At 41.0% G+C, this 22,670-nt stretch overlaps 3 protein-coding genes and 1 long non-coding RNA gene across 4 annotated transcripts; 1 reads left to right on the plus strand and 3 right to left on the minus strand.

Moving 5' to 3' along the window:
- The first annotated feature begins 246 nt into the window (after positions 1 to 246).
- LOC115143780 (uncharacterized) lies at positions 247 to 4,368 on the plus strand. The gene is made up of 6 exons (XM_029684258.2): positions 247 to 372; positions 721 to 1,360; positions 1,648 to 1,752; positions 1,936 to 1,997; positions 2,313 to 2,594; positions 2,960 to 4,368. The coding sequence occupies exons 2-6, from the start codon at positions 730 to 732 to the stop codon at positions 3,005 to 3,007; spliced, it is 1,128 nt and encodes a 375-aa protein (XP_029540118.1). The 5' UTR covers positions 247 to 372; positions 721 to 729; the 3' UTR covers positions 3,008 to 4,368.
- A 156-nt stretch (positions 4,369 to 4,524) lies between these two features.
- Positions 4,525 to 10,139, minus strand: LOC115143781 (uncharacterized). Its single transcript, XM_029684259.2, has 5 exons — positions 8,251 to 10,139; positions 7,712 to 7,993; positions 6,908 to 7,031; positions 6,405 to 6,515; positions 4,525 to 5,965 (listed from the first exon to the last, which is right to left on the minus strand). Exons 1-5 carry the CDS (start codon positions 8,450 to 8,452, stop codon positions 5,374 to 5,376), a joined length of 1,311 nt encoding a protein of 436 aa, XP_029540119.1. The 5' UTR covers positions 8,453 to 10,139; the 3' UTR covers positions 4,525 to 5,373.
- A 97-nt stretch (positions 10,140 to 10,236) lies between these two features.
- Positions 10,237 to 16,147, minus strand: LOC115143486 (large ribosomal subunit protein P2-like). The gene is made up of 5 exons (XM_029683955.2): positions 16,038 to 16,147; positions 11,191 to 11,314; positions 10,997 to 11,045; positions 10,574 to 10,666; positions 10,237 to 10,370 (listed from the first exon to the last, which is right to left on the minus strand). Exons 2-5 carry the CDS (start codon positions 11,311 to 11,313, stop codon positions 10,294 to 10,296), a joined length of 342 nt encoding a protein of 113 aa, XP_029539815.1. The 5' UTR covers position 11,314; positions 16,038 to 16,147; the 3' UTR covers positions 10,237 to 10,293.
- A 4,107-nt stretch (positions 16,148 to 20,254) lies between these two features.
- On the minus strand, positions 20,255 to 22,191 carry LOC115143782 (uncharacterized). The gene is made up of 2 exons (XR_003865702.2): positions 21,405 to 22,191; positions 20,255 to 21,140 (listed from the first exon to the last, which is right to left on the minus strand). It is a non-coding gene; the product is annotated as an uncharacterized LOC115143782 (long non-coding RNA).
- Positions 22,192 to 22,670: the final 479 nt, after the last annotated feature.

Consider the following 22,670-nt stretch of genomic DNA (forward strand, 5'->3'; position numbering starts at 1 on the left):
TGTGTGTGTGTGTGTTTGAGTTTATGGGTGTTTGTGTTTCAGGTTAACTAAAACCAATACCGTAATTTCCCCTTGTGGCACGAGCAGGACAACACCGAAACCGTAAACAAGCCCTAAAGTACCGTTGAGGAGAAATCATATGACGCATTGACTGTAGGCTTCTCCTTACCTGCTTCACTTCACCCCCGCGCGCTGCACGAAGGGTGGTGATAGGCTGTTGGTAAAGGAGGAGGCGTAAACCAACGCGTCATTACATATCCTGAACCAGGTTTTTGTTGAAGAGGTCATTTTTGGGTAGGATATCTCACCTAGTCAACACGTCGAAATCAACACATTTATCGGGAAGGGAACAGCAAGACAGTTAGTGAAAAAGTGAGTAGCCTACTGTATGATATCCTATTATATTTCATGTTGTCGACTGACGTATTCACATGGGAAATTGAAGTGGTAATGGTAGGCTACTGTTAATGTTCAGGAAGAACTAAGATCAGCATTGGGTGAAATACCACGACCAGAGAGAACTGTTAGGCAATTTTTTGGGCACCCAATGCTGTGTTTTAATCGTTCAGAAAATGTAAACGAAAACTTTACTTTAGGCTATATTACAAGTGAAACCAGAACAACATATCCAATACAATTGTGACATATCATAATGTTGAAAGAAATACATCTTTACGGTCATTTAAAAAATGTATCTAATTTTGGCATTATCTATTGTAGATTTCTATCATGGAGGTTGCAGAAAAGAAGATGCCCAAACAGGCCCAGCTGCTCTCTCTTGGCCGCAAGGACACCAGTCACCTCTTGGAAGTGTATGTGAAGCGCAGCATCAGTTTAAGTGACGGGACATGTGAGGACCAGAGGTCACCAACAAAGCCTCGGAAGTGGGTGACACTGTCAGAGAAACGCAGAAGAGTCCACCGGCATTCTATTGACTCCTTGGTCACCTTAGGGTCCAGCAAACTTGACGATGGCGATGCCACCAGCACACCACCCGACGAGGGCTTTGTTATACCAAATGTGGCTCCTGTAGAAATCCCAGGGCCTGCTGATATTCCTGAGATTGATGCGTCTACTGAACTGGAGAATAAGTCTAAAGAGGGAAAGAAGAGGACCAAAAGGCCCTCTCTCTGGAAAAGTTTTCTGGGTTTCTTCTCGAAGAAGGGGGGTGACCAGAAAGATGAGCATGAGTCTGGTACAGAGACTGGTGGACAGTCGCAAGGAAACAAATCCATAAAAAAGCAATGGCGCTCCATGAGGAGACCTCTGAGAAAAATAAAGAGTGACAGCTTCAGAGGGTCTGTGAGGAGATCATCGGCTCGGAACAGGGCCAACACTACAGAAATAACTGGAGTTGAATGTAGGTTTGAGCGGGCATGGCACCCAAACATTTCACACAGTACTGTTTTTCTTGTTATGGTCCTTTTGTTCAAACAGGATTTTGTGGATAATCTTAGTTTAACTGTGTTTTGGGAAATTGGGCCCTAGTTGGTTGTCCTGTTTTTAGAGAGTTAGTTGATAGCCCTGTTATTAGTTGGTAGCCCTGTTATTAGTTGGTAGTCCAGTTGTTAGAAAGTTAGTTGGTAGTCCTGTTATTAGAGAGTTATTGCATGAAAAAAACACTATGTTACTTGTTACTCTCTACAGCGGTTGTGAGTGTGGTGCTTACAGACTCGTACTATGAGAAAGTGTCAGAAGAGCTGGAGAAGATTGTGTCTGAGGAGAAAGAGACAGACACAGCTTCTACAGATGGTAAGTAGCCTATCATCATGCAATGTTCTCATGTGTATTGATGTCTTATCTAATCATAATAGAAATTGCACATTCAATAGCATCCCAATCATTCTATATATAAAGCTGTAAAGGCCACAGCACATCACACATCTGTTACAACTGTGTAGACTTCTATTGACCCTTTCTATCCATTTCTTACAGAGGACGTCATCAAAAGGATCATTGTTCTGATGAAGCAGCAAGGAGACGTCATTGATAACAAGGTTTGTGTTCATAAACTACAACAAAAAAATAATGTATGTGAGAAACTTAATACAAAGTCTATCTTTGACACTCAATGCTTCTTTCACATCCAGGATAGCTTGCTATAGCCTGGGTACCAGTCTGTTTGTGCTAACATTCCACCCCTTGTACACAGTATCCTATGCCAAACAGGTTTGGTAAATGGCACAGAGTACAAGGAGTGGAATGTTACCACAAAACTGGTCTGGATTTCAGGTTAAACTTGCTATTTCCTCATGGATAATAATATATTATTCTATGGTCACTCATGAAAGTATGTCCTGCTCTCTCCATAGCTGAAGGAGAACCCCAGCCTGAGCGCATTCTTCCAGAAGCTGTCCTACAGTACCTTCCAGCAGTTGGCTGATACGTACGTGGAGACAGAGACCCCTACAGGCCAGAGCCGCCAGACACCACACACTGTTGGGCCCGGGCCCGTCAACGCCCCGGAGCTGGTCAAGCTGGCCTTCACTCTGGACTTCACAGCCAGGGTGGCCTGTCTCTCCAGACAATCCACAGGACACATCATGGGCCTGGGCAACCGCTACTTAGAGGACCGCTTCACCCAGACACCAGAGGCAAGAGTCAATCCCTGTTTTATCTTTTAATTCAAATGCATGTAATTATGTGTAAATCACAGGAGGCTGGTGGCACTTTATTTGGGGAGAATGGGCTCGCGGTAATGACTGGAGTGGAATGGTATCAAATGCATCAAACACATGGTTTCCAGGTGTTTGATGCCATTCCATTTGCTCCGTTCCAGACGTTATTATGAGCCGTTCTCCCCTCAGCAGCCTCATGTGGTATAAACTAAAATAGAAGGGATTATGACACAGGAACACACAAGTTAAAAGCTGTGTTGTACCGTTTAACCACAGTGCTGTTAGCAGGTGAATCAAGGAAGATCACACATGTTTCTAATGGTATTTATGTTGCTTCGCAGGTTAATCCAGATCAGACGCTGCATCACCAGGATGGTCCTAATCGTTGATGCACCACCACATGCAAATGAGACCAACTAGTGCAGGGGAAAGTAAACATACTCAGTACTGTAATAACACATCAAGTGTTCCATGGGAAACAAATAAAACCCAGAGGCAGGTCACCTAGGGAACACCACTTATGGTAGTCCTTGTACCAGTAAATTTACACTAGGTCATCTAAATAACTACCATGTGTACAGGTTAGTAAGTAAAATATATCCACTTCTTACCACTTGTGGTGCAGTCTGTATTTACTTATCTGAATTAGTGATAGTAAGTACTATGTAGCCTACTGTAACTGCATGTACAGGTTCATTGGTTATTTCCCCACAGCAGGGTATCTTAATCCTGGTTCTGTGAACTCAAAAGGGTGCACATTTTTGGTTTTGCCCTAGCAATACACACCTGATTCCACTAATCAAAGGTTTGATGATGAGTTGATTAGTGGCATGATGTGTGCAGTGCTAGGGTAAAAACTCAAATGTGCACCCCTTTTGAGTCCTCAGAACCAGGACTAAGAAACACGCCCCTACAGTAACCCTAGAGTAATGCATTGTTTCTGGGGATTCTACTCATGACACGTGACAAAATAAGAAAACCAAGCTATTGATCCAAACTATTTATGTAGCAATATTTCCAGATGGTAGAAATATATTTTCTCTAATACTGTGGTCCTGTGTGGCTCAGTTGTTAGTGCATGATGCTTGTAACACCAAGTGTCAGTTCCCACTGGAGACACCCATATGTGAAATGTAAACACGCATGACTGTAAGTCACTTTGGATAAAAGCCTCTGCTAAATGGTATATATTATTTCTGCAATATCAATGTTTTACAGATTTTTTAGAATGCACTTTACAAACCTTTATCTGTCTATGTAATAATGCAATGCAATGTCCTGCACTTTACACAACTTTATCTGGCTATGTAATAATGCAATGCAATGTCCTGCACTTTACAAACCTTTATCTGGCTATGTAATAATGCAATGCAATGTCCTGCACTTTACAAACCTTTATCTGGCTATGTAATAATGCAATGCAATGTCCTGCACTTTACAAACCTTTATCTGGCTATGTAATAATGCAATGCAATGTCCTGCACTTTACAAACCTTTATCTGGCTATGTAATAATGCAATGCAATGTCCTGCACTTTACATGAAAACCGCAGCATACTTCTGTTAACTTTTTTTATGAACTATTATTGTTATTGGCAGTGCAATCCTTTAGTTTCATCATTGTTTACCTGTTTTGCTTTCCAGTCTAAGGATGAACAACTGCTGATGAACAATATGACATGTATATAGATGTGTATGCTGGCATTCACACTATTTGTTACATGAATAAATTATGTTTTTGTTAAAAAGCACCACTTCTACTGATTGAAATGCATTATTTGATGGTACCATGGTTGATACAGTATCAACATTTGACTTTGGTTAGATAATGGCCAAACTGTCCTTCGATAGAGAGCTGAATTCTTGTAACTGCCAGAGCTTTGAGTAAGAAAGAGAAAGACACAGCCTTTTCATTTGTTAATTACTTTTATTTAAATGAACTAAGTTCCACTCAACCTCAGCAAAACAGTTGGTCAAGGTGAAAAGGCTTAACATTGTCTCAATCCAAAGGTATTACTAGTCAGCTTAACAAATTAATGGTGTTTATTAGGATCCTATCAAACACTGATAGTAACCAGATAGGAAAAAATGTCCTGCTTGCTATTTGCTGCCTTTCTTGTGCCCAAGGCTGTAAATTCCTACTGCCAGTGGGTGAATGGAGTTTTCCGTTCAAGATGATATTTTCATCTCTGCCGGGTAGCCCCCCACTCATAGGACTGCCACTCACTTGATGAACAATACCCACGATCAAATACCTGAACGTAATCTGATTAAACTAGTTGAGGTGTAATACATGTCCTGTGGACATTATTTACCTTTATTTAATCAGGGATTCACCATTGAGACCAGTGTCTCTTTCAAGCGCTGCATATACAATTTCATAAAATACATCTAATATAATATAAGTACTACTTTACCTGGAAGTCAGCTGATAAGGGACATGAGGGAATTATTTTGACTATGTGACGTGACTAAGAGGGACTCTACCCTAATCATCATTCCTTCCAGTCATTGTCAATCCTGGAGTGAGAATGGAAGTGCGTAGCAGAAAGAGAGCTTTTGTGCTTACTGCCTCATGCGGCACATGAGAGTCAACTTCACTAATCGGGTTCAACATACATTATACTTCAAAGTACAAACTAGTTGTGAATTGGATACAGGCAGACTTAGGTCTGCTATTCATTTGCTGAGAAAATCACATTCCCAACCATGTGACCCGATCAGGGAAAAACTCCTGACCCTAAAGTCAGCCAACATTAGTAGCCAGTATTGGCACACTCCACAGGAAGCCTGCGGAGGAGAGCTAACCCTTCCTCCACCTCATCCCCTCCCTGAGACATCCTCTCCTCCTCTTCCTCCACCCCCATGTGGGAGATGTGTGGGGAGGCCAGGGCCTCTTCCTTTATGCAGGGGCCATACTCCAGTGGCAGCAGCCTCTCGCTTTGGTGGAGTAGAGACTGGTGGTTGGGCTGATTGGGCTGGTTGTCCATCGCTAGTTCCAGGTTGAAGAGGAGGGAGAAGCCCAGGGGATCAAGGTGGCTCTCGGTTGGGGTGTTGGGGGTCTCGGTTGTGTAATGGGTGCTGGTGGTGGACAGCTGGAACCGCAGGACAGAGCGACGGCGCTGCTGTGGAGGAGGATCCTCTGCACTCTTAAACTGTGTATGTGTTTCTTTGGCAGATGCCAGAAAGCATAGGGGCCAGAATCTGATAAGATTGCAGGGCCACAACCTGACAGGATTGTAGGGCCACAACCTGATAGGATTGCAGGGCCACAACCTGATAGGATTGCAGGGCCACAACCTGGCAGGACCACCGGGCCAAAATCTGACAGGACCAGAGGGCCACAACCTAAAAGCATCACAAAACAGAGTGTAAGAGAGCACTGGCTGCACTAGCCTGACAGAAATTGTTATGGAAAAGTACTTGGTAGAAGAGAGATTAAAACAAACATGTCTAACAGACAGGAGCTACCCACCGGGCAATAGCAGATCAACATTCAATTTTGATTGATACATAATTGCCCACAGTTTAAAATGAACCACACGTAGCAACCCTGTAGTCAAGTTTGTTGATGTCAGGATTAACCTGATAAGAAATTCTATTGAAATATGATTCACCAACCACGTTGATTTCAGACAGTATGTTGAAATAACAAATGGTGACTCAAACAATTCTAACCTGATGGGGAGGCTCTTGCCAATAACACCATGGTGTTTGTGTGGCACATGATTTCCAGTAACTGGGATCGCTGACTTACAGCTGATATGATCTGACAGTCACGTCTCACCTGTGCATGAGGTTCTTCCTGGGGTGAGAGAGCTTTAGAAGGAATGGCACAGCCATTTCCACACCCGGCCACAGCCACTTCCCTGGGACTTGGCGGAGCCAACACAGCACCCTGGGGGATGTAAAGTCCATGTACACACAAGTTGAAGCAAAGAAAAACATACAGACACAAATGTACAAATGGTAATATGGTATGAACACAAGCATGACAGAACGAGCCATAGTTACAGTATGTAACCAAGGGGTAGACTGTACAGAATGTGGACTGTAAACACTATCAGTTCACAGCTATGTTTACCCTTAGAAATCGCTGGAAATGTCTATGAATTGTCTATGGAAGTTTACATAACTCTGCTTATTTTAATGGTGTTAGTCATAGTAACTATGCTATCATGTTTTGATTGATGGACATTTTATAGTCAGTGGGGTAACTTGACTTGTTTTCTTTGTTCTTTTGATAAATTCAATATGGTTGTTTGTATAGACGCTAGTATCGAGCATCACCTGTAGTTGACATGGAGAAAGATAGAGGCTGGCAGTATGTAGGGCAGCAGCAGGTAGGACAGCAGACGGGCTGGGAAGAATGAGTTGTTTACACCACATTTAGCCATGAGGTTGCACAGCAATGCTGAAACAGAAGACAAAACAAGCACAACCACAACTGTATCAAAAGGTTGGCTGGTTTCCATTAAAGTGTCGCTGATCAATTAATTACAAAGCTCTACTACACAAGCTTCCAACTTCCCTACTTTGTTGTTATAGTATAAAAAAACATTACATACCAAACCCGCTCACAGGGTTGGTTAACTCTTGAGGTTCCTCAGATCTCCCCCAAATTAGGTAAATCCTAAAGTACACTGCAATTAGATGCTCTGATGCTGCTTGGGCAATTTAAAATATTGATTTGGGTACTAATTTGAGGAATGTAGCTGTTTTTCTTGATTGTTTGTTTGTTGAGCTATATTTTATTTTGTTTTTGTCCTATCTGATTTTGATTTGATTTTGTCTATGAATTGTATGTGCAGGGCTCCCTTGCGAAAGAGACCCTGGTCTCAGTGGTGAATCTCTGTCAAATAAAACATAACATATAATGATATTTTAACAATCTTGGCTGTCAAAGGTGAAGGAACCATAAAACAAAACTTGAACATGAGAGATAAATGTTTTGTGTTTTACTATTGAGCAACGTTTATAATTGTCTCACCCATCTGGACATGGCTTCACGGTTAAGGGACAGCTGAAGTTGTGGCTAATTGCCCACTAACAACACATCAGTGGCATGACATGGTGATGTGGTGTCATGCATACCTCTCTGGACCCACGGTGGCAGGCTGAGATATACAGCCTTCTCTAGAGAGCTCAGGTTCCACCTCAGGTCCTCCAGGCCATGGGAATACTCCTCAGGCAACTCAGGATCCAGCTCTAAGTCCGTCAATACGTCCCCTTCTTTCTCCTCTTCCGTCTCTTTCTCCTCCTCTAGTGTTACCTCCTCTTCCTCCTCTTCTTTCAGGACAGGCTGCGAGTCGGTGTCACTCCCCAGAGAGGACTGGGAATGAACGTTTCTCATCCTTACTAGAGGGTGCTTCATATCTGCAACACATTATACTTTGGTTGAACTTTTGACTCTGGTCTAATTATACATTGTAATAACTACAGCTATCATCAGTCCACTATGAACCTCTTTACACAGAGCGATGAGGTCATTTGTCTTCAAGTCAAAGGGATCCCGTCCACAAAGCTCTTATAGTGTACAGTGTACCTAAACATTTCAAAGCAAACTAGTTAAGAAAAAACAAAAAAACAATTCACACTTTTGTGTCATGCATGCAGTTAAGGGTAACACTTGCCTCTGTTATTAGCATATTTCATTTTCCAGGGAGATAGATACAGGCACAAGGAGAGAAGTAGGAGCAGGGGAAAAGGGGTCGAGTTCCTCCCCCAACCAGCACAGTGTGGAGTGGACACTGGACAGGGATATTTGACCAGGCACTGTTTGGACTGCCAGACTATGCAATGTTGCAAGGTGAAACTATTTTTAGTGGACACCATGACTTGAAATTCCCTGGCAACAGTTTCATATTTATGTATTTATTTTTTAGCCTTTGAGTAGATATTCTGGAAAAAAATGTATTTGTAAGTGGTATTGTCTGTAAAGATGCCATTTTCAACCACCCGAGAGAAAATGTGTACTAAATTAAATATTGTAATCAATTTATCCACAAGATGTCACTGCTGTGTCATGAATTATTATACCCTGATGAAGACAGCTTGGCTGTCGAACGTTGGTATTAAAATTTTTGCATCTGAGTTTCTACTCCGCTAGCCAGCACCTCGTTTCTTTTTCTTCTAGATGAATGGCAGTAGACCATTTCTCGTCCCCCTTAGATATTGTTAAAGATGCCAAATACAGCAAAATATAATACAGGTGGAATACAGGAGTCAGATGGGGACTTGATCTGCATGGAGCTGTATGCAGCACACTAAGCAGAGTTAGAGTAGTTTTGGTTGTGTTTCAGATTGTTGTGCCCCCCACCTCCCCTCAGACGATCACGCAGGTGAAGCCGGATGTGGAAGTTCTGGGCTGGCGTGGTTCCACATGGTCTGTGTGTAAACCGACTTGGGAAGCAGTTTATGGTAGAGAAATTAACATTAAATTATCTGGCACGAGCTCAGGTGGACATTCCTGCAGTCAGCATGCCAATTGCACACTCCCTCAAAACTTAAGACCACTGTGGCATTTGTTTGTGTGACAAAACGGCACATTTTAAAGTGGTCTTGTATTGTCCCCAGCACAAGGTGCACCTGTGCAATGATCATATTGTTTAATCAGCTTCCAGGTGTAGCATCTTGGCAAAAGAGAAATGCTCACTAACAGATGTAAACTAATTTGTGCACAGAATGAGAAATAAGCTTTTGTGCATATGGAAAAGGCCTGGGATTCTTTATTGCAGCTTCTTGCATTTATATTTTTGTTCAGTGTATATTCATCCAAATACTTGACACCTTCAAATGGGGGGGGGGGGACTATATATATTTTACCTTTAACTAGACATGTCAGTTAAGAACAAATTCTGATTTTCAATGACGGCCTAGGAACAGTGGGTTAACGACGGGCATAACGACAGATTTTTACCTTGTCAGCTTTGATCTTGCAAACTTCTGGTTACTAGTCCAACGCTCTAACCACTAGGCTACCTGCCGCCCCCATATACACGTAAAGTGCTTTCATTTCCAAATGCTGAAACAGAGGTATGACAATACCCTCAAATATAACGTGACATTCTGTTCTGTCACCTCAAACATTTGATCTCGATTCCAAAATGCTGGAGTATAGAGTCAAATTAAAAGGTTTAGCTTCACCGTCCAAATAAACACGCAGTTGAGACTACCTCAAAAAGCACACACACAATAGTCGTTACAATTACCTCAAGTATTGTTGATTCTAAACTTCACCGTATCTAAAACATAAATCCCATGCTATTCTGTGAACAAAAGGGAGGTAAGAAAAACAATGTAAGCATACCAGGGGTTTACTGTTCTTCATATCTTATAATCCAACAAGGTTTCTTTTTTTGTTGTTGCATAGATCGACACATTAATCCCAACAGAGCCACTGCACGCAAAATACATTCTCCCATATAAAAATAATGTGGTCGCTGCCAAAAGGAACACTACTGTTCTGCCAGACTTCAGGTTTGGCGCCGGCCAAGGTCAATATCTCAGTGAGCTACACAATATGTTTGTGTCATTGTAACATTCACTTTCCCCCCCTTTAACGGTCCTACAAAATTGAACGTTAATGATAAACATGTAAACAAAAAAAGACAAGTGGCTTTCTTCTAACCATTTCCATTTTATTATTGGTTTTTCAACCTCTAACGGAAGGAAGCTTAATCAAAGAGTCCAAATCCCATGTCATCATCAGATCCCTCTTCAGATTCCTCTTTCTCCTCCTTTTTCTCTTCCGCTACAAAGACACAAACATATGTTAGTTTCATATTTGGGAGCCTATCCCCAAAACACATGGACCATTTCCAAAAATACATATATATAATCAAAGCGCATTTAAAATATCAAGCGTTTTCCTTGAAATGTGTCTTCATGAAATTAATTTCAAATAAACGTGTTTCAGTCTGTTGAAATGAATGACTCCCTACTATGATGGCTTACCAGCAGTAGGAGAAACACCAGCTGCAGCAGACCCAGCAGCAGCAGGAGCCGCCACAGCACCACCTGCTGGCACGGAGGCCAATTTAGAGAGACCTGCAAAGAGCAACAGAGTAATTCATTGACAGGTCCTTTAGATTGTACAGTGACTGGTAATTTGACAACATTTGCACCGATATGCAATCTACAGACCAAAGTCTGATTCACACGATGGTGCCAAACCAAGCTGTACTGGAATTTGGGGTATTTTATTAGGATCCCCATTAGCTGTTGCAAAAGCAGCCGCTACTCTTCCTGGGGTCCACACAAACATGACATAATACAGAACAGCCAACAGTACCGTTTGGGTTGGCCATATAGTGTAAATGTGGCATAATTGTGTATGTATTCATGAGATAAAACAAAGACATAAGGACAATGCCTCACCAGAGTTCATGACTTCATTGATATCTTTTCCATTCAATTCCTTGACAACCTGTGGAGACAAATCCAGGTTCTTATTGTCACCAGTTACTATGTAAACCAAGGCCTCTGTCCTGCAATAGTGTCAAAAGTACACAAAAGTAACTCAGTTCATCTTCTCAAAATACAAGACAGCATCACCCCAAATGGAGGCATACCTTGTCTAGGCGCTCATCTTCGGCCTCGATTCCTACACTCCCCAAAATGGTCTTGATATCTTTGGAGGAGGGGCTGGTGTTGCCACCGAGCACAGCCAGGAGGTAAGCGGACACGTAACGCATTCTGCAAGCAGGAGGATGGAGGAGAAAGAAAATATAACTGTTATATTGGCCTACTTGAAATGCATTCTGGATATTCATACTGGATCGATCCAGGTCTATATCAGGATAGGAGTAGCCAAATTAGTTAACGACTATAATTATTTCATATATATATATATTTTTTTTTACATGTGTCATTTCATTAAAATTACCTCAACTTCAATTATTGTGTATTCTGAACTTTACCGTGTCTAAAACAGAAATCCCATGCTGTTCTGTGAACAAAGGGGAGCTAAGAAAAAAACATACATGCTATTTACTGTTCTTGATATCTTATAATCCAAAAAGGTTTATTTTTTTGCATAGATCGACAAATTAATCCCAACAGCGTCACTACACGCAAAAATGTAATTTTCCCATATCAAGAGGAACACTACTGTTCTGCCAGACTTCAGGTTTGGCGCAGGCCAAGGTCAATATCTCAGTGAGCTACACAATGTGTTTGTGTCATTGTAACATTCACTTTCCCCCCTTTAACGGTCCTACAAATTTGAAAGTTAATGATAAAATAATGGACATAAAAAAAATTTAAAAATTGAGACAAGTGGCTTCTGACTATTTATTTTCTAGTGATCGATGACAACCGAGCTCACTGCCCAGACTTACATTATTACAAAGAGGAGATTGTCCTGATTAAAAAATGGTATCCAACATGAAAAAAATGTAAATGCACACATTGTGAGATATTTTGCAAAATAGACATACATACCCCTATTTTCTTAACCAGTTCACCATTTATCTACTACCATTAACCATCTTAGTGGTTAAGAGCGTTGGCCAGTAACCGAAAGGTGGCTAGTTTGAATCCCCGAACAGACTTGGTTAATCTGTCAATGTACTCTTGAGCAAGGCACTTAACCTTTGTCACTAAAGACCAAAATGCAAACTAGGCCTTTATGTGAAAGCGTGGCAATGATTTATTAACTTTTCATTATTCACAGGCAGGCAGGCAGATAGACTCCTCTGATGGCAGGCAGCACACTCTTTTGAGGGCTACCGGATTTATTATATTTTTTAAAAAGCACATTTTTAATGTCTGTGTTTATTTAAGGGGGTGTTACTTTTGCAGATGTCACCCATCTAAATAAAGTTTTATATATCTAAATGTATAGTGTTTATGTCCGTTTCATTGCTATGGTTTAAATAACTAATGTTTTAAGTGATAAAATTAACTAGAAAATGTTATATTTTGCAATTCTGAGTAATTACTAGTTTGGTAAGGATATACAATTTATTCATTACTAGCGCAATTACTAAATAATTCCAATAGATGTCAGCATAAGACCACAAAAGAAATTTCAGAAGATTGGTTCTCCCTCACAGGAAAACTCCTGCGCGTGCATTTTTCTGTCTCTTTCCACACTTCTAACACAAGAGGAAGGACTGAACATGCATTTAACAGATTACTGTGAAGTAATATAATGACGATTCATGTTATTACTACTTGTTTTTATGCTCATGTTCTGAAAATATACTTCATTACTATAACTTTTATCAATAAGACTGAAAATTAATTCAGTCACCTCTGGTCAACAAAACATATTTTCCCTAGTACATTCATTGTCAAATTCATCAACCAGCACTGCCCCAGCAATTCAACAAAGTCCTGCCAAAAGCTTGTGCCCTAGGCAGCAGCGAGCACTCGGACTTCTCTCGCAATCGAGGGGCATGTTGAGGTAATGCAACCACAAGGGTTGCATGATGTAATTTATTGACGAGCTGGAAGAAACACTTGTCTTCTCACTCATAATATGATACACTAACAGAGCTTTTTATAATACATGTCTACTAGGGTTGAAGTATGTGCACCCGTCTAGTGATTATTTGGCCAGGGTTCAATACCTGCTGTAGTCTATTTTTTTCTCCCCCAAAAGCAACACAGACCTAATATGAGATAAATAGCAACCTGTAAACTAATGAGTGGCCATTTTAGAAAATCATGGAACATAGTCTTTGGTTGCATGCTATTTTATGTCAATTATATTGCTGCTACAGCCTATAATTGATGATTCGTGGTCTTAATGTTGCCATCTATTGGAAATATTTAGCAATTAAAAGTTATTAATTCACATAAAGACATTGATGAAGTAACTGAGAAATAGTGTATTTTTCTTATTAATTCCTGAGATCAGTCTCAAACCTGCCCCACCTATCCCAGACAATTGCTGGACTTTCACATATAGGTTACTAAGTCACACAGTTCAAACCACATTTGAAAAATAAAATGAGGCTCGATTATCAAGTGTTCTGCCTTGCAATAAGAAATTTCATAAAATAGCAAAATGCTTGCATTGGTTTTGATTAAAAACATCACTAAAAATGCTTTTTAGTACAATTTATTTTTTTTACCTTTATTTAACCAGGCAAGTAAGTTAAGAACAAATTCTTATTTTCAATGACGGCCTAGGAACAGCGGGTTAACTGCCTGTTCAGGGGCAGAACGACAGATTTGTACCTTGTCAGCTCGGGGGGTTTGAACTTGCAACCTTCCGGTTACTAGTCCAACGCTCTAACCACTAGGCTACCCTGCCGCCCCTTTTTTACAAAAATATATTTTTAAAGGTGTTATAGGCTACCATACCCAATAATTAGGGTTAAGGTTAAAGGCTAAAATTGGTTATATGTAGGGTTAAGGCTAAAATAGGTTCTATCTAGGGTTAGGGTTTAGGCTAAAATAGGTTCTATCTAGGGTTAGGGTTTAGGCTAAAATAGGTTCTATCTAGGGTTAGGGTTTAGGCTAAAATAGGTTCTATCTAGGGTTAGGGTTAAGGCTAAAATAGGTTCTATCTAGGGTTAGGGTTAAGGCTAAAATAGGTTCTATCTAGGGTTAGGGTTAAGGCTAAAATAGGTTCTATCTAGGGTTAGGGTTAAGGCTAAAATAGGTTCTATCTAGGGTTAGGGTTAAGGCTAAAATAGGTTCTATCTAGGGTTAGGGTTAAGGCTAAAATAGGTTCTATCTAGGGTTAGGGTTAAGGCTAAAATAGGTTATATCTAGGGTTAGGGTTTCAGGCTAAAATAGAAGAATAACCTATGAGGTTTAACGACGGCTGGCATCCAATTCATTGCATTACCGCCACCTACTAGACACAACTCCCTTATACTTTACTTGAAAAAGAAAAGTGTACTAAATAAATACCCTAACATCTAACACTATACTCACAAACTTCAAAAGTATATAAAATAAAACACCCCTCTATGCCACTAATTAACCATTTATTCCTACCTCATGCCATCACCACTTAATGTATTCGGCACATACGCTCGTACAGGATAACACTTACATCCTAAATTCACTTTGTCAGGCAAAGACAACTTCAAAACTCAAAAGAACAATGACTTGTTTCCCCTCTCACCACCTTGTCTGCGTAGCATCAAACATCACACACGGGAATCTTTGACCTCAACATTTATATATACCGCACCCCAGTTATCACTCCCTTAATTAGTGCCTTTTTCTTGAGAACGAAGTAAAACGAATGGGGGTACATGAAGTGTTGAGCACATTCTTCCTCTGCCCAACAGAAACAATCAATTATCACTCGACCACTTCTGGTTACCCTCACCAATTCCACATGACCAAACTCTTTTTTCACCCAGCCGTGAAACCACAAATGGATCAGCCTAAAGGCAATAGTCCACTCTGTCCATAAACTTCGCTCCTGTCACTCTTCATCCTGATCCTCGGTGCATACCTCAGTCTCTGGTGACGTTACCGCACCTACCACCGCCAATACTTCACCCTCATTCACTTCCATTTCTCCTCCTGTCTTCAGCTCCCTATGCTTACACTTTCTACCATCTCCCCTTTTCCCACCATTTTTATCAGACTCAAGCTCACCCTCAGACCTCTTCTCCCTCTCCTTTTCCCCCTCTGTTTGTCTCTGCATTGCTTTCCACATGCAAATAATTAACACAAAGCATTACCCCATTGGAGACCTTCCTGTTTGTCTCACCTGTGCAGGAATGTAGGTACATCGGATAATGACTAGAGCTAAAAATAGATTATACCTAGGGTTAGAGGTTAAGGCAAAAAACTATTTTATAGCTCTTTTGCTCCTCCCTGTGGACATAATCTGAGGTAGCAACAGCGTCAGATCTCCAAATCAATGAGCTAGACCTATCCATTTGGTTAGGTCCTAAAATAATGCCCTAAAATAAGATATGTTTTTTCGATTACTTCAAAACTATGGCAAACCGTTTGGACAGATGGTAATATTATGAAACTGGGCTACACTGCGGATGTAATTAACCAGTTATGACACAAAAAAAAACGTTAATTTCATATGTCCAGTCTAGCACAGGCCACGGTCAATATCTCCGTGGCCTACACACTGCGTTTGTGTCATTGTAATTCACTCTCCCCCTCCCATTTAACAGTCCTACAACATTGAACGTTATAATAATAAAATGAACTTATAAAAAAAAGTTTAAAAGACAACACGGACTTTATTGTGCCCATTTCCATGTAATTATTGGTGCTCATGCAATGGTGTCATGTTAGTTAGCTAGCAAACGCTGACATTAGCTTCTATAAAGCTAGCAAAACTTGCACGCGCCTTTTTTTGCTAACGTGGAACATATGTTGTACAGAATGGATTCTGATCATATACTAGCACATCAAAACATCTTAACATAATACTGACGCCGTTTTGATGGACTAACACTTATTAAATAGTTTAACTTACTTTAAGTCTGTACAGACACGAAACGTCGATCACGCTGAATCTTCCGGAAGAGAAAGAGGGTCGAACCGGAAGATAGAGGAATTTGTAGTGCCCAGATATGATTGGTCCATCATCACGCCTCGTCCAAAAAAAATCAGCTTGGACGAGTGCACTGGACCTCGGGCTAGGAGGTCGAAGTTTCGAGACTTGCTCTCTTCTGTTTCATTACAGTAAAAATACATTACCACCGTAGATAGTTTTAGGATCTTTCAATTTCTTCGCGACATAGCTAGGACTAAAACATGTTTTTATGAACATGATTTTCAGCAGTAGCACATTTTGTCCAGCAATAAGTCAAGCCATGACGAAATTAAATTATTATTTGGAATGTGTGATTCAGACTAGGGGTAGGCTAGTTTCGTATGAAACCAAAGAATATCTATTAGATTGACAAGATAATCGAGTGACCACCCTAACAATGGAAATACATGTATTTAAAGATGGAAGACAGGTGGTCGAAAGCCAGAGCAGATGGGACCATTCTAGCGAATGAGAGGTCAGATTTACGTTTGTGACCGACAGGCGTACTCAGATATAAAGTAGGTTGTTTTTTTTGCTGAAATGCCACGTGTGCCAAGTTATATCAGTGAATACGTAACAGCCTAACCATTATGAAACGTGTATTCAATCAAATAAGCCTATGTAGCAATTACATTTTTTTGTTGTTGAACAAATTCGACCCTTTTCATTGATCCTCATAAAAAAAATCCTCAATTCCTAGTCTTATTTTCATGAACAGTTATTGGGTAGGGTAAACCCTCTCCCTTCACCTCTTCCTCTCTGGTGAAACTGGCACTGGTACACATCCAGAATACTCCATCTCTGGTATGGGCAACCTATATCATGGAACCAAAAAAGAGTCTATCAAACATAAACCACGCCACAGAATAATAACCAATTATGAATACACACAGTTTAGTTTATTGAATAATTGACAATCTTGGACTTCAGATTACATCTGGTTGATTTCGCACAATCAGAAACAAACAAAAACAAGAATTCCAAACAGACAAAACAATCTATCACATTTCAAATATTTCTGTCAAAGCAAAGTAGCCTACTGATAAATAATAATCTCTGGTGTGGTGATCCTCGGGTGATCATGAGGATGTGTTAGGCATCTTTGTCGTTGTCATACTGTCCAATTGGCCTACAGTTCAATCATCTCCTTCCCTTCCTCCTGGGTGAACAGGTATGTGGCAAAGTCGAACAAAAACACCTTAATCTTATGCCAGTTTGACACCCACCATGTTTTGTTAATAAACTCCTCAAACAGCAGAAAGAGGGAGAAGATGACAGATGTGATGAGGAAGACAAGAAAGCAGCGGTAAGTATAGTAGGTCATCTTCTCCTGGCAGGTCTTCTGATCCCAGGGCACGGCGTGGCGGGCCTCGACATAGCGGATTAAGTGTAGCAAGGCATCATCGTCCTCCCCGGTCATCCCCCCCAAGGCCTGTAGCAAGGCAGCCTCCTCCTCGGTTACCCGAGGCTTCTCGGCCACCATCTCCCTCTCATCTTCAGTAACCCCGTCTCCCTGTACCATCTCTCTTAAGAATTCGTGTATTGGGAGATTTTATGAATCACGTCACCCTAGTTCAGGATTTCAGGTTTTTGAGATATCAATGGTCAGAAAACTGAAGAACAATGAAAGATGGAGAGAAATGCAGACCGTCTGGTGATTATAGTTTTACAGCACCAATGCTGCTTGAGTGTCCTTCCTAAAATTGGTATCCAGTCTGTCGATCAGCACTCTCAGATCTCTGATAGTTTAGCTTCCATTGTCACCTCTTCTGTTGTTGTCTGTCTTATTTTTTGTTTATCCTTTGAATGGTTATTTTTCAACTAGAATCAATAATGATCTCACCCATGCACCCTGTCTTGTTTTCTCTGTCAGAGCTCAAGCGTCTCCAGGGACAGTTTGTGTTGGACAGGCTGTAGGGCAGAAATTTCTAGGCTGATTAGTGAGGTCAGGACAACTCACTAAGAAGATACAAGAGATTAAAAACAGTGGTGTAGTGGAGGGTAAACGGAAGTAAATGTATTTTATCCACTTTCTTTTTTGCTTGACAGTTTACCCACCTTTTGCGGAATAATTATTAAAAGTATAGGCAGCATTATTTTTTTATTTTATTTTTTTACCGCAACCAGTGATCAGAGTTTACCACTACATCACTGATTAAGAGACTTTTCAGATTGAAAAGAGTTGAAGTAGAGGCAACGCTACGAGATTTCAATTCCCATAAAATGTACATTGATGATGCACTATGCAGAAATCGCTCCGCCATTTTCAGGTTGCTAAAATTCTAATAGTTTGATTAATTCCAGTTTGTGACAAAACAAGCAAGTATAGTGTAGAGAATCATTGTACCAGCTAAACCACTGTGAAATATATTTTCCATAACCAAAAATATTGTATTTTCAACTGTTTGAAGCTGCTTTACAAAACCGAAAGTAAAAGACGCAAAAACGAAACTTAAGACAGGGAAGCATAAAAATTGTACACCTAGAACAGATCTGCCTCTTCTTATTGCAGCTTTAACTTTTACATGATCAAAGGAATGTCACATCCCGAGAGAGAGTTGGGGGTTTCATGACACTCATGTTTGCTCCACAGCTCAAATTTATTGTAAATATCCCAGTATAGCCACTAGTCAGTAAGCATGCTTTTAACAAACTTCAACTATTGAAAGCAACATTCCATCATATAGCACTCTTGAATGAATAATGCCACCAGACCACATTACACCCTTGAATAATGCAACAATTCAAAACCATGTTGGACAGTTAAGAGTTTTTCTTCTTGTCCATACACTCATTACATTTTAGCTTCAAGAAAATAGCACAGATACTGCTAGCTAGCTACCCACTAGGCACAGACATTAGATAAACGTTTAGTTTTGATTTACATTTGGTTGAGTTTTCAACTAATGTGAATTCAATATGAAATCAACCATTTTTTTACCATTTCATTGGATTTAGGTTCAAAGTTGGGTTAAAAAAAAATAAGGAATGCCTTTAAGTTGATGACCTTTTGCAAATCCAATAAGTTTTCCACATTGATTCAATGCCATCACATTGAATTTTGGGTTAAGGTGACGTAGAAACAACTTTGATTCAACCATTTTTTCCCCCAGTGGGTAGCTAGCTAAGAACATGTTTCATCAAGTAACGTTAGCCTATATATATATAAAAAATAACAAATACCCCTCTCATACGAATTATAAAAGTGCCGTAGTCCTACCTTACAACTTTAGCTTATCAAAGTTAAGAACAAACCAAGCTTCATTTTTATCAATATCATGCAAATCATTACATGTGGTAAAAGGAAAGTGTGACTGAAAACATAGGTAATTCACTGGAGAGTCGATCAACTGCTTGCTGGCCAAATGTATATTATTTGTTCACAATCACCTCTCGCCCAAGAAAAAAAATCAGCTCCGACGAGATGCTCCTGACAAATGAAATGTCGGTATGTATGAATACATTATCATCATATTGGTTCAAGGATCTTTCCATTTTTTCAGGATTGTTTTTAAATGAACGTGATATGCAGCAACAACACATTTCGTCCAGCAATAATTCAAGCTATGATGAAATTAAATTATCCTTTGGAATTTGCGATTCAGGTTAGGGATAGGCGAATTTGAGTGAAACTCCTTGCTTTTGAGAATCTATGGTAGCGTAAAACGCTCTAATCCACACACTCAGCAGTTTACAATCCTTCTGTTTGTTGTGGGAGAGCATGTGACCCAAGGTGAGAGAGAGAGAGAGAATTTGAGCCTTATGCAAATTTCAATTGGTTATAGTTGAAAAAGTATAAATGGTATCAAAAAGCTGAATACTATCACCCTATTGTGTCAGTCCGGTCAGCACATTTTAAAGTTTGAATGGCGTTTCTAGCTAAAACGGTTGAAAACGACTTACGGTCCAAACTTTTACCATGTCAAACTATGACCATTGTAATGCATTGTGATTAGTGCAACTACTTTTGTAGTGTGAAAAGTATTAGTAGTATCAAAACGTTTTTTTTCAAGCAAGTTGTTTTGGTGTTGGTAGATTTGATGGTGTTGGTGCTACAGGTGGTAACGGAATAATAATACATTTTGTTGAAATGATGTGGAAACAACATTGATTCAACCAGTGTGTGTCCTGTGGGAAGTATGAGCAAGCACACCAAATTATTAATGTAGACAGTTGACTTTATTGAATAATTAACCATTTTGGAGTTCAGACAATGGTTCTGATTATATCTAGTTGATGTCCTTGCACACATTCATTAACAAATAAAAACAAAATATTTGTGTCAAAACTAAATAGCCTACTGACTGACAGGTAATAATTTCAGGTGTGGTGATCCTCAGGTGATCATGAGGATGTGTTCGGCATATCTGTCAATGTCATACTGTCCTATAGGCCTACAGTTCAATCATGTCCTCCCCTTCCTCCTGGGCGAACAGGTATGTGGCAAAATTGAACAAAAACGCCTTAATCTTATGCCCGTTTGACACCCACCATGCTTTGTACATAGCCTCCCCAAACAGCACAGACAGGAAGATGATGACGAAGATGAGAAAGCAGCGGTCAGTGTAGTAGGTAATCTTTTCCCTGCGGGTCTTCTGGTCCCAGGGCAGGGCTTGGCGGGCCTCGGCATAGCGGCTAAAGTGTAGCAAGGCATCCTCCTCCTCAGCCGTCTCCCTCTCATGTTCAGTAACTCCGTCTCCTTGTGCCATCTCTTCAAGACTTCCTCTATTGGGCGATTCTATATATCCCTTCACCCTAAACCCTCTAGTTCAGGATTTCAACGTTCACAAAACTAACAAATAATTAGAGATGGAGAGAAATGCAGAGAGTGGTGATTATAGTTTAACAGCATCCATTCTGCTTGTGTGTCCCTCGTGAAGATTGGTATCCAGTCTGTCGATTAGCACTCTTGGATCTCTGGTAACTTAGCTTCCATTGTCAACTCCTCCTCCTGTTGTTGTCTCTGTTTTCTGAATCGACGAGAAACAGTCTTGATGTCTCCTGTGTGTTATTCTGTCTGGTTTTCTCCCTGTGTTAGACTGGCTGAAGGGAAGAAAGTGCCAGGCTGATTAGTTAAGTCAGGACACTTCACTAAGAAGATATAGGGGATTAAGCCACACTCAGCAGTTTACAATCCTGTTTGACCCAAGGTAACAGATTGTAAAAGAGAGAGAGGGGGAGGGGAGAGGGAGAGCGAAAGAGAGATAATTAAAATGGAAATTGGCTTTTGTCAATCAAGTCAGTGTCCTCTTATACAGACAGTTAGCATGATTGATAGGAGCACAATCCCTCTTGTATCAGTGTCACCTCTCCAATGTCCTGTCATGCAGTCTTTCAGCTGGGTAGACTGTCCATTTCTAACAGCTCCTTCTAACAGATCCATGCAGGACCTGAGCCACACAAGGCTGCGGGGCCAGACGGATTACCAGGACGTGTGCTCTGGGCATGTGCTGACCAACTGGCAGGTGTCTTCACTGACATTTTCAACATGTCCCCGATTGAGTCTGTAATACCAATGTTTCAAGCAGACCACCATAGTTCCTGTGCCCAAGAACACAAAGGCAACCTGTCTAAATGACTACAGACCTGTAGCACTCACGTCCGTAGCCACGAAGTGCTTTGAAACGTAGGTAATGGCTCACATCAACACCATTTTCCCAGAAAACCTAGACCCACTCAATTTGCATACCGCCCAAACAGATCCACAGATGATGCAATCTCTTTTCCCACCTGGACAAAAGGAACACCTATGTGAGAATGCTATTCATTGACTACAGCTCAGCGTTCAACACCAGAGTACCCTCAAAGCTCATCACTAAGCTAAGGAACCTGGGACTAAACACCTCCCTCTGCAACTGGATCCTGGAATTCCTGACGGGCCGCCCCCAGGTGGTGAGGGTAGGTAAGCAACACATCTGCCACGCTGATCCTCAACACTGGTGCTCCCAAGGGGTGCTTGCTCAGTCCCCTCCTGTACTCCCTGTTCACCCACGACTGCATGGCCAGGCACGAATCCAATATTCATTAAGTTTGCAGACGACACAACAGTGGTAGGCCTGATCACCGACAACGACGAGACAGCCTATAGGGAGGAGGTCAGAGACCTGGCCGGGTGGTGACAGAATAACAACCTATCCCTCAACGTAACCAAGACTAAGGAGATTATTGTGGACTACAGGAAAAGGAGCACCGGGTACGTCCCCATTCTCATCGACAGGGCTGTAGTGGAGCAGGTTGAGAGCTTCCAATTCCTTGGTGTCCACATCAACAACAAACTAGATTGGTCCAAACACACCAAGACAGTCGTGAAGAGGGCACGACAAAGCCTTTTCCCCCTCAGGAAACTAAAAAGATTTGGCATGGGTCCTGAGATCCTCAAAAGGTTCTACAGCTGCAACATCGAGAGCATCCTGACCGGTTGCATCACTGCCTGGTACGGCAATTTCTCGACCTCCGTCCGCAAGGCACTTCAGAGGGTAGTGTGTACGGCCCAGTACATCACTGGGGCAAAGCTGCCTGTCATCCAGGACCTCTACACCAGGTGGTGTCAGAGGAAGGCCCTAAAAATTGTTA

This window comes from Oncorhynchus nerka, linkage group LG15, assembly GCF_034236695.1.
Source record: "Oncorhynchus nerka isolate Pitt River linkage group LG15, Oner_Uvic_2.0, whole genome shotgun sequence".
Lineage (NCBI taxonomy): Eukaryota > Metazoa > Chordata > Actinopteri > Salmoniformes > Salmonidae > Oncorhynchus > Oncorhynchus nerka.

What these genes read in the sequence shown, in the direction of transcription:
- LOC115143780 (XM_029684258.2), top strand. Translation starts at nt 730, where the DNA reads ATGGAGGTTGCAGAAAAGAAGATGCCCAAACAGGCCCAGCTGCTCTCT. An exon ending in AGACACAGCTTCTACAGATG is followed by an intron (nt 1,753 to 1,935) that starts GTAAGTAGCCTA and finishes CATTTCTTACAG; the next exon opens with AGGACGTCATCAAAAGGATC. An exon ending in GCTTCACCCAGACACCAGAG is followed by an intron (nt 2,595 to 2,959) that starts GCAAGAGTCAAT and finishes GTTGCTTCGCAG; the next exon opens with GTTAATCCAGATCAGACGCT.
- LOC115143486 (XM_029683955.2), bottom strand. Translation starts at nt 11,313, where the DNA reads ATGCGTTACGTGTCCGCTTACCTCCTGGCTGTGCTCGGTGGCAACACC. An exon ending in AAGATGAGCGCCTAGACAAG is followed by an intron (nt 11,046 to 11,190) that starts GTATGCCTCCAT and finishes TTGTCTCCACAG; the next exon opens with GTTGTCAAGGAATTGAATGG. An exon ending in TGGTGTTTCTCCTACTGCTG is followed by an intron (nt 10,371 to 10,573) that starts GTAAGCCATCAT and finishes GTGTCTTTGTAG; the next exon opens with CGGAAGAGAAAAAGGAGGAG.
- LOC115143781 (XM_029684259.2), bottom strand. Translation starts at nt 8,452, where the DNA reads ATGGTGTCCACTAAAAATAGTTTCACCTTGCAACATTGCATAGTCTGG. An exon ending in GCCACCGTGGGTCCAGAGAG is followed by an intron (nt 7,032 to 7,711) that starts GTATGCATGACA and finishes CTTCTGTTTCAG; the next exon opens with CATTGCTGTGCAACCTCATG. An exon ending in AGGAAGAACCTCATGCACAG is followed by an intron (nt 5,966 to 6,404) that starts GTGAGACGTGAC and finishes TGATGCTTTTAG; the next exon opens with GTTGTGGCCCTCTGGTCCTG.